This window comes from Rhinoraja longicauda, chromosome 4 (assembly GCF_053455715.1).
Source record: "Rhinoraja longicauda isolate Sanriku21f chromosome 4, sRhiLon1.1, whole genome shotgun sequence".
In the NCBI taxonomy this organism is placed as follows: domain Eukaryota; kingdom Metazoa; phylum Chordata; class Chondrichthyes; order Rajiformes; family Arhynchobatidae; genus Rhinoraja; species Rhinoraja longicauda.
The window spans coordinates 93,387,615-93,404,903 of record NC_135956.1 but is presented as its reverse complement, the minus strand read 5'-3'; the positions used below and the strand labels follow the sequence as shown (position 1 = coordinate 93,404,903).

The 17,289-nt window shown below is 44.1% G+C and overlaps 1 protein-coding gene across 1 annotated transcript in view; it reads left to right on the top strand.

Moving 5' to 3' along the window:
- LOC144592990 (protein NDRG1-like) overlaps positions 1-17,289 on the top strand; it is a 94,842-nt gene that overhangs the window by 52,614 nt on the left and 24,939 nt on the right. Inside the window, exons 5-7 of the mRNA XM_078398403.1 lie at positions 2,541-2,661; positions 7,190-7,252; positions 15,751-15,811. Of these exons, the coding sequence (XP_078254529.1) occupies positions 2,541-2,661; positions 7,190-7,252; positions 15,751-15,811 (245 nt within the window). The remainder of the gene's footprint in view (positions 1-2,540; positions 2,662-7,189; positions 7,253-15,750; positions 15,812-17,289) is intronic.

Here is a 17,289-nt window from a genome sequence, read left to right as displayed (position 1 = left end):
ACATCGACTGGTTCTCCCTTATCCACTCTACTAGTTACATCCTCGAAAAATTCTATAAGATTCGTCAGACATGATTTGCCTTTGGTAAATCCATGCTGACTTTGTCCGATGATTTCACCACTTTCCAAATGTGATGCTATCACATCTTTAATAACTGACTAGCATTTTCCCCACTACCGATGTTAGGCTAACTGGTCTATAATTCCTCGTTTTCTCTCTCCCTCCCTTTTTAAAAAGTGGGGTTACATTAGCTACCCTCCAGTCCTCAGGAACTACTCCAGAATCTAAAGAGTTTTGAAAAATTATCACTAATGCATCCACTATTTCTGAGGCTACTTCATTAAGCACTCTGGGATGCAGCCTATCTGGCCCTGGGGATTTATCTGCCTTTAATCCATTTAATTTACCTAACACCACTTCCCGACTAACCTGGATTTCCCTCAGTTCCTACATCTCATTAGACCCCTGGTCCCCCGCTATTTCTGGCAGACGGTTTATGTCTTCCTTAGTGAAGACAGAACCAAAGTATTTGTTCAATTGGTCTGCCATCTCCTTGTTCCCTATGATCAATTCACCTGTTTCCGACTGCAAGGGACCTACATTTGCCTTAACTAATCTTTTTCTCTTGACATATCTATAAAAGCTTTTGCAGTCTGTTTTTATGTTCCTTGCCAGTTTTCCCTCATAATCTATTTTCCCTTTCCTAATTAAGCCCTTTGTCCTCCTCTGCTGGACTCTGAATTTCTCCCAGTCCTCTGGTATGCTACTTTTTCTGGCTAATCTGTATGCTTCATCTTTTGTTTTAATACTATCCTTGATTTCCCTTGTTAGCCACGGATGCACTACCTTTCCTGGTTTGTTCTTTTGCCAAAGTGGGATGAACACTTGTTGTAGTTCATCCATGCGACCTTTAAATGCCTTCCATTGCATGTCCACCGTCATCCCTTTCAGCATCAATCGCCAGTCTATCTTGGACAATTCACGCCTCATACCCTCAAAGTTACCTTTCTTTAAGTTCAGAATACTTGTTTCTGTATCGACTTTGTCACTCTCCATCCTAATGAAGAACTCTACCATATTATGATCACTCTTGCCCAAGGGGCTTCGCACAACAAGACTGCTAACTAACCCTTCCTCATTACTCAATACCCAGTCTAGAATGGCCTGTTCTCTCGTTGGTTCCTCGACATGTTGGTTTAGAAACCATCTCTCAAACATTCCAAGAAATCCTCTTCCTCAGCACCCCTGCCAGTTTGGTTCACCCAATCTATATGTAGATTGAAGTCACCCATTATAACTGCTGCACCTTTAGTGCATGCATTTCTAATTTCCTGCTTGATGCCATCCCCAACCTCCCTACTGCTGTTAGGTGGCCTGTACACAACTCCCACTAGTGTTTTCTGCCCCTTAGTGTTTCGTAGCTCTACCCATATCGATTCCACTTCCTCCAAGCTAATGTCCTTCCTTTCCACTGCTTTAATCTCCTCTCTAACCAGTAAGGCTACCCCACCTCCTTTTCCTTTCTGTCTATCCCGCCTGAATATAGAATATCCCTGGATGTTGAGCTCCCAGCCTTGGTCACCCTGGAGCCATGTCTCCGTAATCCCAACTATATCATAATCATTAATAACTATCTCCACATTTAATTCATCCACCTTATTACGTATACTCCTTGCATTGAGACACAAAGCCTTCAGGCTTGTTTTTACAACTCTCTTACCCCTTATACGATTATGTTGAAAAGTGGCCCTTTTTGATTTTTGCCCTGGATTTGTCTGCCTGCCACTTTTACTTTTCACCTTGCCACCAGTTGCTTCTACCCTCATTTTACACCCCTCTGTCGCTCTGCTCCAGCTCCCATCCCCTGCCACATTAGTTTAAATCCTAGGTAGGTTCAGGCGGACTGAGCGAAGGTGTTCCGCGAAACGATCACCCAGTCTACATTTGGTCTCGCCAATATATAAGAGTCTACAGTTGCTGCCTTACAGGCAAGAGGCCTGGGTCAGATCCTGACTACGGGTGCTGTCTGTACGGAGTTTGTACGTTCTCCCCGTGACCTGCGTGAGTTTTCCCCAGGAGCTCTGGTTTTCTCCCACACTCCAAAGACTTGCAGGTTTGTAGGTTAATTGGCCTGGTAAAATGTAAATTATCCCTAGTGTGTGTAGACTGGTGTTAGTGTGTGGGAATCGCTAGTCGTCGCGGACTCGGTGGGCCAAAGGTCCTGCTTCGATCCTGCTGTATCACTAAACTAAACTAGGCTGTAAATTGACAGTTGTGTATTATTTAGAAAGTTTCATGGAAGTAGCCTCTTGTTTTCACTTTGACGATTGTCCCAAATGGTCTACAGTTAAGATTTCAGGTACGATGCTCTTGGGGATTTCCTTTATCCATTGATTTTGAAAAGGAAATCATTTGCAGCTTTCCATTTACAATTTGCAGAAAGATACTGGATGATGTTCACTGTTGGTAATCGGCGCTTGTAAAATTGGCTGCATCATCTAGTTCATTTAGCCATTTGAAGTATGTTCCTCTTTTTACAGATAAATCATGCTTTGACACCCTCTTCAACTCTGAAGACATGCAAGAAATAATACTTCATTTTGCAATTTACCACATTGATTTACCAGGCCAGCATGAAAAAGCTCCAGCTTTTCCATCTGGGTAAGGTTGACCATGTTAACTGTACATAGTAATATTCTTAACATATGTATTATAAATTACTATCTTATTAATGTATTGCTGCAAGTAGTTGATGGATTGACCAGGCTCAACCATCATCACTGAACGGGCAGATTTTTCCAAACTAAGACAATATCCTGGAGAGAGTGTCCAATGAGATTGTGTTGTTTGAAAATAGGGATAAGAGGTTGTTGTGGTTATACACCTGATTGGCAAACTTATAAAGTTGGAGTTAGAGGAACAGATATATAAGAAACTTGTAAAATGGTGTTAGAGCTATACAGTTAAAATGGTGGGAGATTTTAATATTCACAATATTGCCTGGGATTGTCTTAGTGCAAGAATGTCAGTGTTCTCACCTAGGGTTCTTTGAGAGAATATATAGGTAGCCTATTGGATATGGGGCTATACTCTGCCTTAGAAAAATGAAACTATGAAGGTGAGGAGCATTTTGAGAACAGGGTCAGAGCTACACAGATGGAAATGGGCCCTTTGCACCAGCCTGTTCATGCAGACCAAGTTGACATTCTGGGCGTTCCATTTGGCTGCATTTGTCCAACATCCCTCTCAAGCATTCCTACATATCTGAACAAATGTCTTTTGTCCAAATCTGACCATATGTTTCAAGGTTATTATGGAAAGAGTTAAGAAATGACCTCAAGTTAAGGGTCTAATTGGGGAAAGGCTGACTTCAAAAGTGTATACATCGAACGGTACATCACAGGAAGGGGCCCTTTGGCCCACAATGTTGGTGCTGAACATAGTGTCAAGACTAACTCTTATCTGCCTGCTCATAATCCATATTCATAGAAACATAGAAAATAGGTGCAGGAGTAGGCCATTCGGCCCTTCGAGCCTGCATTCAATATGATCATGGCTGATCATCCAACTCAGTATCCTGTACCCTCCTTCTCTCCATACCCCCTGATCCCTTTAGCCACAAGGGCCACATCTAACTCACTCTTAAATATAGCCAATGAACTGGCCTCAACTACCTTCTGTGGCAGAGAATTCCACAGATTCACCACTCTGTGTGAAAAAAAACGTTCTCATCTCGGTCCTAAACGACTTCCCCCTTATCCTTAAACTGTGACCCCTTGTTCTGGACTTCCCCAACATCGGGAACAATCTTCCTGCGTCTAGCCTGTCCAACCCCTTAAGAATTTTGTAAGTTTCTATAAGATCCCCCCTCAATCTTCTAAATTCCAGCGAGTACAAGCTGAGTCTATCCAGCCTTTCTTCATATGAAAGTCCTGCCATCGCAGGAATCAATCTGGTAAACCTTCTCTGTACTCCCACTATGGCAAGAATGTCTTTCCTCAGATTAGGAGACCAAAACTGTACGCAATACTCCAGGTGTGGTCTCACCAATGCCCTGTACAACTGCAGCAGAACCTCCCTGCTCCTATACTCAAATCCCCTCGCTATGAATGCCAACATACCATTCGCTTTCTTCACTGCCTGCTGCACCTGCATGCCTACTTTCAATGACTGGTGTACCACGATACCCAGGTCTCGTTGCATCTCCCCTTTTCCTAATCGGCCACCATTCAGATAATAGTCTGCTTTCCTGTTCTTGCCACCAAAGTGGATAACCTCACATTTATCCACATTATACTGCATCTGCCATGCATTTGCCCACTCACCTAACCTATCCAAGTCACCTTGCAGCCTCCGAGCATCCTCCTCACAGCTAACACTTCCCCCCAGCTTCGTGTCATCCACAAACTTGGAGATGTTGCATTCAATTCCCTCGTCCAAATCATTAATATATATTGTAAATAGCCGGGGTCCCAGCACTGAGCCTTGCGGTACCCCACTAGTCACTGCCTGCCATTCTGAAAAGGACCCGTTTTTTCCTACTCTTTGTTTCCTGTCTGCCAGCCAGTTCTCTATCCACATCAATACTGAACCCACAATACCGTGTGCTTTAAGTTTGCATACTAATCTCTTATGTGGGACCTTGTCGAAAGCCTTCTGGATGTCCAGATATAACACATCCACTGGTTCTCCCTTATCCACTCTACTAGTTACATCCTCGAAAAATTCTATAAGATTCGTCAGACTTGATTTACCTTTCATAAATCCATGCTGACTTTGTCCAATGATTTCACCACTTTCCAAATGTGCTGCTATCCCATCTTTAATAACTGACTCAAGCATTTTCCCCACTACCGATGTTAGACTAACTGGTCTGTAATTCCCCGTTTTCTCTCTCCCTCCCTTTTTGAAATTTGTGGTTACATTACTCGCCCTCCAATCCTCAGGAACTACTACAGAATCTAAAGAGTTTTGATTGCATCCACTATTTCTGGGGCTACCTCCTTAAGCACTCTGGGATGCAGCCTATCTGGCCCTGGGGATTTATCGGCCTTTAATCCATTCAATTTACCTAACACCACTTCCCGACTAACCTGGATTTCACTCAGTTCCTCCATTTCATTTGACCTATTTCCGGCAGATTATTTATGTCTTCCTTAGTGAAAACAGAACCAAAGTAGTTATTCAATTGGTCTGCCATGTCCTTGTTCCCCATGATCAATTCACCTGTTTCTGACTGCAAGGGACCTACATTTGTTTTAACTAATCTTTTTCTCTTCACATATCTATAAAAAGCTTTTGCAGTCAGTTTTTATGTTCCCTGCCAGTTTTCTTTCATAATCTATTTTCCCTTTCCTAATTAAGCCCTTTGTCCTCCTCTGCTGGACTCTGAATTTCTCCCAGTCCTCTGGTAGGCTGCTTTTTCTTGCTAATTTGTATGCTTCATCTTTTGTTTTGATACTATCCCTAATTTCCCTTGTTAGCCACGGATGCACTACCTTCCCTAATTTATTCTTTTGCCAAACTGGGATGAACAATTGTTGTAGTTCATCCATGCGGTCTTTAAATGCCTTCCATTGCATATCCACCGTCAACCCTTTAAGAATCAATTGCCAGTCTATCTTGGCCAATTCAAGTCTCATACCCTCAAATTAAATTTCTTTAAGTTCAGAACCGTTGTTTCTGAATTAACAATGTCCTCCATTTCCTGCATATTTTTATGCCCATCCAAAAGGCTGTTAACTGGCACAATCGTATAAAGGTAGCCTGAATATCCTCAGTCTTCTATCAGTAAGAATGTTCTGAATCCACATGACTGTTACAATGAATCCTGTGAATCTTAATCTTCTGGACCAGCCTGCCATGCAGGACTTTATCAAATTCCTTTAAAATCCATGTAGATATTATCTACCCCCCCTACCCTCATCAATCACCGTTGTTACCTCCTCAAAAAACTCCAAGGTAGTAAGACAAGACCTGCCATGTGTAAAGCTATGGTGCATTTAGATGGATAAGAGCTGATTAAGGATAGTCAGCATGGTTTTGAAAAGTGGGAGATCGTGTCTCAAAATAAAAGTAGACACAAAATGCTGGAGTAACTCAGCAGATAAGGCAGCATCTCTGGAGAGAAGGAATGGGTGACGTTTTGGGACAAGACCCTTCTTCCGAATGACCCGCTGAGTTACTCCAGCATTTTGTGTCTACCTTCGATTTAAACCAGTATCTGCAGTTTTTTCCCTACACATTATGTCTCAAAATAAAATATTGAGTTTTTGAAGATGTAACCAAAAAGGTTGATGAAGGACAGAGCTGTAAACTGTGTATATGGATTTCTGCAAGGCATTTGACAAGGTTCCATGTGATAGGCTGCTCTGCTCTGCTCTGCAAGATTAGATCACATGGGATCCAGGGAGAGATAGCTGACCAGAAAGAAAATTGGCTTCGGAAGGAAGCAGAGGGTGATGGTGGAAAGTTATTTTTCAGACTGGAGGCCTGTGACTAGTGGTATGCCTCAGGGTTTGGTGCTGAGTCCTTTGCTGTTGTCATTTATATCCATGATTTGATGAGAACGTACAATGCATGGTTAGTAAGCTTGCAGATACAATAAAGTGGGTGGTATTGTAGATAGTGAAGATGGTTGACAAAAATTGCAGCAGGATCTTGATCGGTTGGGCAGGTGGGCTGAGGAATGGTTGTTGCAGTTTCATACAGAGATGTGCTAGGTGTTGCATTTTGGGAAGTCTAACAAAGGCAGTACCTAAACTGAATGGCAGGGATCTGGTGAGTGTTGCAGAGGCATCTAAGAGTGCAGGTATATAGTTCCTTGAAAAGGGCGTCATGGGTAGATAGGGCTGTCAAGAAAGCTTATGGTGCAATGGCTTTCATCAGAGTATTGAGTATAGAAGTTGGGAGAAGTTGTACAAGACATAGGTGAAGCCACATTTAGTGTTTTGTGTTCAGTTCAGTTTTGGTCACTATTATAGGTAAATTGTTGTTAGCTAGAAAGGGTGCAGAGAAGATTTATGAGGATGTTGCCAGGACTTGAGGGCCTGAGCTATAGGGAGAGGTTGATCAGGCCAGGACTCTATTCGTTGGAGCACAGGAGGATGAGGAGTGATCTTATAAGATGCTAGTATATAATTTAACAATTTACCCCCAAATGATTTCCAACTTTGCATTTGATTTGCAGATATGAATATCCATCATTGGACCAAATGGCTGACCTACTTCCAGCTGTTTTAAAGCATTTTGGGTAAGATTTACAATGTCGACAATCTGTTTAATCAAAAATAGAAATAGCAGCAACCTAATAATGGGCTGCAGTTCTCAACTGTATTATTGTGATTTCATGAAAAAAAAACTATTTAGCACTTGACTTTGCAACTGTTTTCATGCATTTTGTTTGGGATGGAATTGATATGGTAAGGTTGGAATTTATTATCCTTGAGGATGGTCCTTATGTGAAAGCACTATGTGGTTGCATGGGATTTTTAACACAGTAATGAAGGAATGGCTATGTATTTCTAACTCCAAGTTAGAGCAGAATCTTCATTTGGGTTGTATTCCCACGTATCTGATGTCCTTGTGCTCTTTCAATGGCGTGCTTTTCTCAGAATAGTGGCAGGTTGCTTCAATGATGATGAAGGTATACTTACTTCGGCAAGTTGAGGGTATTTCATTATACTCACGAGCTGTGCCTTGAATACGTAACATCAATCAGTAGATAGGTGAAATGCAAATGAAAATGTATGAGCTTTGTAATCGTGTCCAGATTTATTAATTTATCCAAATTTGCATCCACTTGTCCTTCAGGTACAAGTTTCTGAGGCTAACCCTATTCTTGCCCAAATTTCAATGCATGCTTGAACAGCAATTGCATACAAATTGGGTAAGGGACCTTTGTTTTTACCTCCTGGTCCAGATTTCCCAGTTCTAACTTTTCCCAAGCCTGGCACCATTGAAATCAACATAGTATTTGCAGGAGAGGTGTGCTAAGCTTTGCAGAAACCAGAATTGAAGCCTGGAATATTTTGACCGAATAAAATAATATTGGAAAAGAACATTTCTCCATCAATGGAAAGCCAAAATGTGCTAAGGTGATGTTAACAAATTTACACTGCACATTTCAAGAGAGTTGATGGGAGTTATAACTTCACAAGCGGTAGGGAATTTTTGGTGGCATTGTGGGACTTCCAAAGGAGCAGGCATTCCTTCGGCTCCCATGTCCTTCTAGATACTTCTTGATACCTGCCTACCTTCCTGCCAAAAATGTTTCTGTATCTGAAAGGTGCAAAAATGTTTCTCAGCCTGTGCAGATCCTACCAGCTCCCCCGTGTTGATTGACCATCAACATTGGTGTATCATGAGACGACATGCTTAGCCCCCTTAGGTGCTCTCTATATCCATGAATAAGTGACGACTCAGCATTGGTGCATCACGAGACTACATGCTTATGGACAATAGACAATTGGTGCAAGAGGAGGCCATTCGGCCCTTCGAGCCAGCACCACCATTTAATGTGATCATGGCTGATCATTCTCAATCAGTACCCCGTTCCTGCCCTCTCCCCATACTCCCTGACTCCGCTATCCTTAAGAGCTTTATCTAGCTCTCTCTTGAATGCATTCAGAGAATTGGCCTCCACTGCCTTCTGAGGCAGAGAATTCCACAGATTCACAACTCTCTGACTGAAAAAGTTTTTCCTCATCTCAGTTCTAAATGGCCTACCCCTTATTCTTAAACTGTGGCCCCTTGTTCTGGACTCCCCCAACATTGGGAACATGTTTCCTGCCTCTAACGTGTCCAACCCCTTAATAATCTTATGCGTTTCGATGAGATCTCTTCTCATCCTTCTAAATTCCAGTGTATACAAGCCTAGTCGCTCCAGTCTTTCAACATATGACAGTCCCGCCATTCCGGGAATTAACCTAGTAAACCTACGCTGCACGCCCTCAATAGCAAGAATATCCTTCCTCAAATTTGGAGACCAAAACTGCACACAGTACTCCAGGTGTGGTCTCACTAGGGCCCTGTACAACTGCAGAAGGACCTCTTTGCTCCTATACTCAACAGCTTATTACCCTCATGTTCTTTATATCCATGAGTGAGTGACTCAGCACTGGTCCAATGCCATTCTTTGAGTGCTTGTCGGGCAAAGCAGCAGCGAGAATGACCGTTGGCTAGACTTGGTGAGTCTTGAGTGCAAGTTTAAAAAGAGGGCAAACGGCAGGTTAGCAGTCTTTGAGTGCAGGTCGGGCAAAGCACATACCTTCAAGCTCATCAGAGAAGGGAAGGTCAGGAGTGAGTGTGGGGATTGGCTGAATAATTAGATTGGAAGATTGGTAAATTGGACAATTAGTCAATTTAGCATCCAATATAAGCAGGGCTTGCTCAAGGGGTGTGGCCCTGTCTTGATGTGGCCCTGTGAGTAAAGTGCGAGCCTTTTGTCTGCGAGCCTTTGTCGAGGAGGCTGAGGGAGGAAGCCACACCAAATGCTGGAGAGGGTGAGATGCAGGAAGGAAATGTCAAGCAAGCTGATTCAGTGTGATGCTTGCAGGACGTGGGAGGTCAGGGACACTGCTGGTGCCTCTGGCTGCTACAAGTGTGAGAAGTGTATCCAGGTACAGTTCCTGAAGGACCGTGTTGGGGAATTGGAAAAGTAAGGGGATGACCTCAGGTTCATCCGAGAAATGGAGTCATTCCTGGACAAGTCCTACAGTGAGATTGTTACACCGAAGGTACTGGAAGAGAGAAGGTGGGTGACGGTGAGAAAGGGAAGGGAACATGGAGTGCAAGGGACCCCGGGTGCTGTATCTCTTGAGACCAGGTTCACCCACTTGGAAGCTGTCGGGGAAGAAGACTTTGCCACACTGAGCGGCAGACTGGCTTGCGAAGCAAAAAGTGCAGTTGAGCCAAAATCAAAGAGGCTGATGTCAGGCAACGCCGTGGTAGTAGGAGACTCCATTGTGAGAGGTACGGGCAGGGGTTTCTGCGGCAACAGGTGGGATTCGAGGATGGTGTGCTGCCTCCCTGGTGCCAGGATCCAGGATGTCACGGACAGAGTGCAGGAAATCCTCAAGGGCAAAAGTGAACAGCCGGGAAGTGGTAGTGCATGTCGGCACAAACGATGTCGGAAAGAAGGGGATGAATATTCAGCAGCGTGACTTTAGAGAGTTTGGAAAAATGCTGAAAAGCAGGACCTCCAGGGTGGTTATCTCCGGTTTGTTTCCAGTTCCTCGTGCTGGTTAGAGCAGCAACAGGGAGATAAAGGACCTGAATGTGTGGCTGAGGAACTGGCGCAGGGGGCAGGGATTTAGATTCTTTGATCACTGGGATCTGTTTTGGGGTAAGGGGAAATTGTACAAAAGGGACGGATTGCACCTTAACAGGTGGAGGACCAGCATTCTGGCAGGCAGGTTTGCCACTGCTACACGGGTGGGTTTAAACTAAATAACGGGGGGGGGGGGGGGGGGTGGGTCAAATGGGATAGTCAAGGATGGAGTTAAAGGGAAAGAGAGTAAAGGGATAGTTAATGACCCCAGAATTAACGGGAAAGAAAACTCACAAAGGGATAGGAGAGTATGGCCAAGTGTAATAGGGATCGATGTGAAGAGTGAGATGAGTAAGGAATTAAAAGTATTGTATATGAATGTGAGAAGTATAAGAAGTAAAGTAGATGAGCTTGAGGCTCAGTTAGAGGTTGGTAGATATGACATTGTGGGGATTACAGAGACGTGGCTGCAGGAGGATTGGGCCTGGGAACTTAATATTCAGGGTTATACATCCTATAGAAAGGACAGGCAGATGGGCAGAGGTGGTGGGGTAGCTCTGCTGGTGAGGGATGAAATTCAGTCCCTTGCAAGGGGTGACATAGGGACTGATGAGGTAGTCACTGGATTGAGTTGAGGAATTGTAAAGGCAAGAAGACACTAATTGGTGTTATCGACAGACCCCCAAATAGTAGCCTGGATGTGGGGTGTAAGATGCAGCAGGAGTTAAAACTGGCATGTAACAAAGGTAATGCCACTGTGGTGATGGGCGATCTCAATATGCAGGTAGACTGGGAAAATCAGGTTGGTTCTGGACCCGAAGAAAGAGAGTTTGTAGAGTTCCTCTGAGATGGATTCTTAGAGCAGCTTGTGATGGAGCCTAGCAGAGAAAAGGCAATTCTGGATTTAGTGTTGTCCAATGAACTAGATTTGACAAGAGAACTTGAGGTAAAGGAACCGCTTGGAGGTAGTGATCATAATATGATTAGTTTTAATCTGCAATTTGAGAAGGAGAAGGTTAAATCAGAAGTGTCAGTGTTGCAGTTGAACATAGGGGACTATAGTGGCATGAGGGAGGAGCTGGGCTAGGTCGACTGGAAAGGGATCCTAGCAGGAATGACGGTGGAACAGCAATGGCAGGAATTTCTGGGCATAATCCAGAAGATGCAGATCATTTCATTCCAAAGAAGAAGAAAGATTCTAAGGGGAGTAGGAGGCAACCGTGGCTGACGAGAGAAGTTAGGGAAGGAATAAAAATAAACATAGCACAAAAAGTAAGGAAATTTGTGTCTGGTAGATTATTTCTTTGTTGTAACAATGCTTCTTGGCAATAAATCTTATACCGTTGGAAAGCCTGTTTATTTCCCTTTTAAATGGTGCCGCATTTGTAAGGAACATGCATTTGTGGGATGAGCAGCAGAGCTGAGTATATGGGTTGCACCCATGAAAAATTTGCCAAATCTTCTCTGCCAATGCCAAAAAGCTTATTCTGCTGTTGCTATTGACTCTTGTTTTGAGTTTCTGGTACCCCCAGGTGCTGACAATCAGGTGCCTGATTGGCACCTGATTGGCAGCATCTGTGAGCATGGGCCCTGCTACAGTGGTCAGTTGGTGTCTGCTCCAAGAATCGGCATGCCACGTTTGACTGATCTGGATAGGGCCCGTGCGATAGGGCAACTTCAAGCTGGTGTTCCGCAAAACCAAGTTGTGGCATTATTTGGAGTGAGCCCTAGTACCATCTCCAAAGTGAAGGCCAAGTTCCATATAACGGGGGGATGTCAGAGACAGGCCGCGAAGTGGGCGTTCCAAGAAGACGACACCCGAAGAAGACCGTTTCCTCACCCTGTCAGCACTTAGGAACCGTAGGCTGTCTTCTACAGATTTGCAGTCAAGGTTTGCAGGACGATATGGCCGACGGCTCTCTGCCCAGACAATTCGGAACAGACTGCACGCAGCGGATCTCCGGTCTCATAGGGCTGCCAGGAGGCCTGCCATGACTGCCCTTCACCGTCAGGCCTGTTTGCGCTGGTGTCGGCAACACGTGCACTGGAACCTGAACATGTGGAGGAATGTTATGTTCAGCGATGAGTCCAGATTCTGCCTACGGCAGTTAGATCATAGGGTCAAAGTGTGGAGAAGATGCGGAGAACGCTATGCTGATTGCTGCACCGATAGAGTAACATCTTTTGGTGGAGGCAGTGTGATGGTGTGGGGCGGCATCTCCCTCACTGGAAAAACGAGGCTTGTCATCATTGGAGGCAATCTCAATGCAGAGAGATATCGAGATGAGATTCTGCAACCAGTGGCAATCCCATATCTCCACAGTCTGGAACCGAACTCTATCCTCCAAGATGACAATGCTTGCCCCCACAGAGCAGGGTTTCTCAGAGACTACCTCCAGAATTTGGGAGTGGAGAGGATGGAATGGCCTGCCAGCAGTCCTGACCTCAACCCCATTGAACACTTGTGGGATCAGCTTGGGCGTGCTGTTCGTGCCAGAGTGACCAACACAACCACGTTGGCTGACTTGCGACAAATGCTGGTTGAAGAATGGGATGCCATCCCACAACAGTGTGTGACCAGGCTGGTGACCAGTATGAGGAGGAGGTGCCAGGCTGTTGTGGCTGTGTATGGTTCTTCCACACGCTACTGAGGCTCCTGTTTATTAAATGAATAAATTGTTAAATTGCCAATATGTCTTGTTTCTTCAGACTTCAATCATCCAATCCACCAAACAACACCGAACAAGAGTCAATGGCAGAATAAGCTGTTTGGCATTGGCAGAGAAGATTTGGAGATTTTTCATGGGCGCAACCCACATACTCAGCTCTGCTGCTCATCCCACAAATGCATGTTCCTTACAAATGTGGCACCATTTAAAAGGGAAATAAACAGGCTTTCCAACGGTATAAGATTTATTGCCAAGAAGCATTGTTACAACAAAGAAATAATCTACCAAACACAAATTTCCTTACTTTTTGTGCTATGTTTAAAAGAAAAGATGTATAACACAGCAAAGAGGAGCAGGAAGCCAGAGGATTGGGAAACTTTCATTGGACAACAGAAGGTAACAAAACGGGCAATACGGGCTGAAAAGATGAAGTACGAGGGGAAGCTGGCCAAGAATATAAAGGACAGAAAAATCTTCTTTAGATATGTTAAGAGAAAAAGAGTAGCAAAGTCAAATGTGGGTCCCTTGAAGGCAGACACGGGTGAAATTATTATGGGTAACAAGGAAATGGCAGAAGAGTTGAACAGGTACTTCGGATCTGTCTTCACTAAGGAAGACTCAAACAATCTCCCAGATGTACTGGAGGACAGAGGATCTAGGGAGGTAGAGGAACTGAAAGAAATTTTCATTAGGCCAGAAATAGTATTGGGTAGACTAATGGGACTGAAGGATGATAAATCCCTTGGGCCTGATGGTCTGCATCCCAGGGTCCTTAGGGAGGTGGCTCCAGAAATAGTGGACGCATTGATGATCATTTTCCAATGTTCAATAGATTCAGGATCAGTTCCTGTGGGTTGGAGGATAGCTAATGTTATCCCACTTTCCAAGAAAGGAGCGAGAGAGAAAACGGGGAATTACAGACCAGTTAGCCTGACTTCGGTGGTGGGGAAGATGCTGGAGTCAATTATTAAAGATGTAATAATGGTGCATTTGGATAGCAGTAAAAGGATAAGTCCAGGCCAGCATGGATTTATGAAAGGGAAATCATGCTTGACTAATCTTCTGGAATTTTTTGAGGACGTGACAAGTAAAATGGATGAAGGGGAGCCAGTAGATATAGTGTATCTCGACTTTCAGAAAGCCTTTGATAAGGTCCCGCACGGGAGATTGGTGACTAACATTAGAGCACATGGTATTGGGGGTAGGGTGTTGACATGGATAGAAAATTGGTTGGCAGACAGGCAGCATATAGTAGGAGTAAACGGGTCCTTTTCAGAATGGCAGGCAGTGGCGAGTGGAGTGCCGCAAGGCTCAGTATTGGGGCTGCAACTGTTTACCATATATATTAATGATTTGGAAGAGGGAATTAGAAGCAACACTAACAAGTTTGCGGATGACACAAAGCTGGGTGGCAGTGTAAACTGGGAAGAGGATGTTAGGAGGTTGCAGGGTGACCTGGACAGGTTGAGTGAGTGGGCAGATGTGTGGCAGATGCAGTATAATGTAGATAAATGTGAGGTTATCCACTTTGGCAGCAAAAACAAGGAGGCAGATTATTATCTCAATGGAGTTCGGTTAGGTATGGGGGAGATGCAGCGAGACCTGGGTGTCCTTGTACACCAGTCACTGAAAGATGGCGTGCAGATACAGCAGGCAGTGAAGAAAGCTAATGGCATGTTGGCCTTCATAACAAGAGGATTTCAGTATAGGAGTAAAGAGGTTCTTCTGCGGTTGTATAGGGCCCTGGTAAGACCACATCTGGAGTATTGTGTACAGTTTTGGTCTCCTAATTTGAGGAAGGACATCCTTATAATTGAGGCAGTGCAGCGTAGGTTCACAAAATTGATCCCTGGGGTGGCGGGACTGACATATGAGGAAAGATTTAAAAGACTAGACTTGTATTCTCTGGCGTTTAGAAGGATGAGAGGGGATCTTATAGAAACATATAAAATTATAAAAGGACTGGACAAGCTAGATGCAGGAAAAATGTTTCCAATGTTGGGCGAGTCCAGAACCAGGGGCCACAGTCTTGGAATAAAGGGGAGGCCATTTAAAACTGAGGTGAGAAAAAACTTTTTCACCCAGAGAGTTCTGAATTTGTGGAATTCTCTGCCACAGAGGGCAGTGGAGGACAAATCACTGGATGGATTTAAGTGTTAGATAGAACTCTGGGGGCTAGTGGAATCAAGGAATATGGGGAGCAGGCAGGCACGGGTTATTGATTGGGGACAATCAGCCATGATCACAATGAATGGCGGTGCTGGCTCGAAGGGCCGAATGGCCTCCTCCTGCACCTATTTTCTATGTTTCTAACACCTGTGTGATTGGCCGAATGATAGGTGATGATGAGTCACAAAAGATGCCACAGGGAAATTCTACTCTTAACATCCAGTAATTATTAAACAATATTGTTATTTGGAAGTTTTTGTACTAATTTGCAATTTGCACTATCTCAGCTGTAGTTTGTTCAGTGGTTTTTAACGATACATTCAGAAAAATGGTAGTTTCTTGCTGGAAAAGCAGCTGACAGACTTCTAGGCTAATACATGCATTGAACCATTCCATCAACAAAGTGGCAACAATTCTGCCTCATATTTTCTAAAAGTTGCTTTTAAAAACATCACTCCAGCCTGCTCTCAAAGCCTCGGGTTTATATTGTGTGTGTTTATCGTCATACAATCATTTCTTACATTTGACGATTTGATGCAATGTTTTAACTGAGTCATTGTATACTGAACAAATGTAAGACCAATTGTTCGGAGCAAACACTTTGTCTGGTCTTTGCCTAAAATAGCCTGATTTGTCTTCCAGTTTGAAGAGCATTATTGGATTAGGAGTTGGAGCTGGTGCAAATATCCTGTCTAGATTTGCTGTAAGTTTGACATGACTTCCAATCCATGACATGCTCTAATGGTAGCTCGGCCAGAGAGAGGCTCGTGTGCCAGCAGTAAAACTCGGGTGTCAATAGGATCCTTCTATATTTATTCTATTTCTCATTTCAGTAATTAGAACATTGAACAAGACAAGAACAGGCCCTTCGGTCCACAATGTGGGTCTAACATAATGCCAAGACCAATTCTTATCTGCATGTACATAATCCATATTCCTCCATTCTCTGTGTATCATGTTCGTATCCAGAACTCTCCTAAATGCCGTTATTGTATCTGCCACGTGCCAACCATGGCAGTTTGTTCCAGGCACTTGCCATACTCTGTAAAAATAGTTGTTCCACACAGCTCACATACAATCCCATTAGAGTGCTGGCACCTTTATTTCTAACTTCTACTCGTATTGCCTGAGTAGACGAGCCCTCCAATCTGTCCTCTTTGAGTGCTGCCCAAACAATCTGCCTGATTAGTAGAACAACTGCTCCACCTATTTTAATGTTCATAAAACAGAATAAGGCCATTTGGCCCATAGAGTCTGATTTGCCATTCAATCATGGCTCTATCTTTCCCCCTCAACCCCATTTTCCTGCCCAATAGACAATAGGTGCAGGAGTAGGCCATTCGGCCCTTCGAGCCAGCACCACCATTCAATGTGATCATGGCTGATCATTCTCAATCAGTACCCCATTCCAGCCTTCTCCCCATACCTCCTGACTCTGCCTTCCTTAAGAGCTCTACCTAGCTCTGTTTTGAAAGCATTCAGAGAACTGGCCTCCACTGCCTTCTGAGGCAGAGAATTCCACAGATTTACAACTTTCTGACTGAAAAACCTTTTCCTTATCTCCGTTCTAAATGGCCTACCCCTTATTCGTAAACTGTGGCCCCCGGTTCTGGACTCCCCCAACATTGGGAACATGTTTCCTGCCTCTAACGTGTCCAACCCCTTAATAACCTTATGTTTCAATGATTCCCTCTCATCCTCTAAATTCCAGTGTATATAAGCCTAGTCGCTCCAGTCTTTCAACATACGACGTTCCCGCCATTCCGGGAATTAACCTAGTAAACCTACGCTGCACGTCCTCGATAGCAAGAATATCCTTCCTCAAATTTGGAGACCAAAACTGAACACAGTACACCAGGTGCGGTCTCACTAGGGCCCTGTACAACTGCAGAAGGACCTCTTTGCTCCTATACTCAACTCCTCTTGTTATGAAGGCCAACATTCCATTGGCTTTCTTCACTGCCTGCTGTACCTGCATGCTCCCTTTCAGTGACTAATGCACTAGGACACCCAGATCTCGTTGTATGTCCCCTTTTCCTAACTTGACACCATTCAGATAATAATCTGCCCTCCTATTCTTACCACTAAAGAGGATAACCTCACACTTATCCACTTTAAACTGCATCTGCCATGCATCCGCCCACTCACACAGACTGTCCAAGTCACCCTGCAACCTCATAG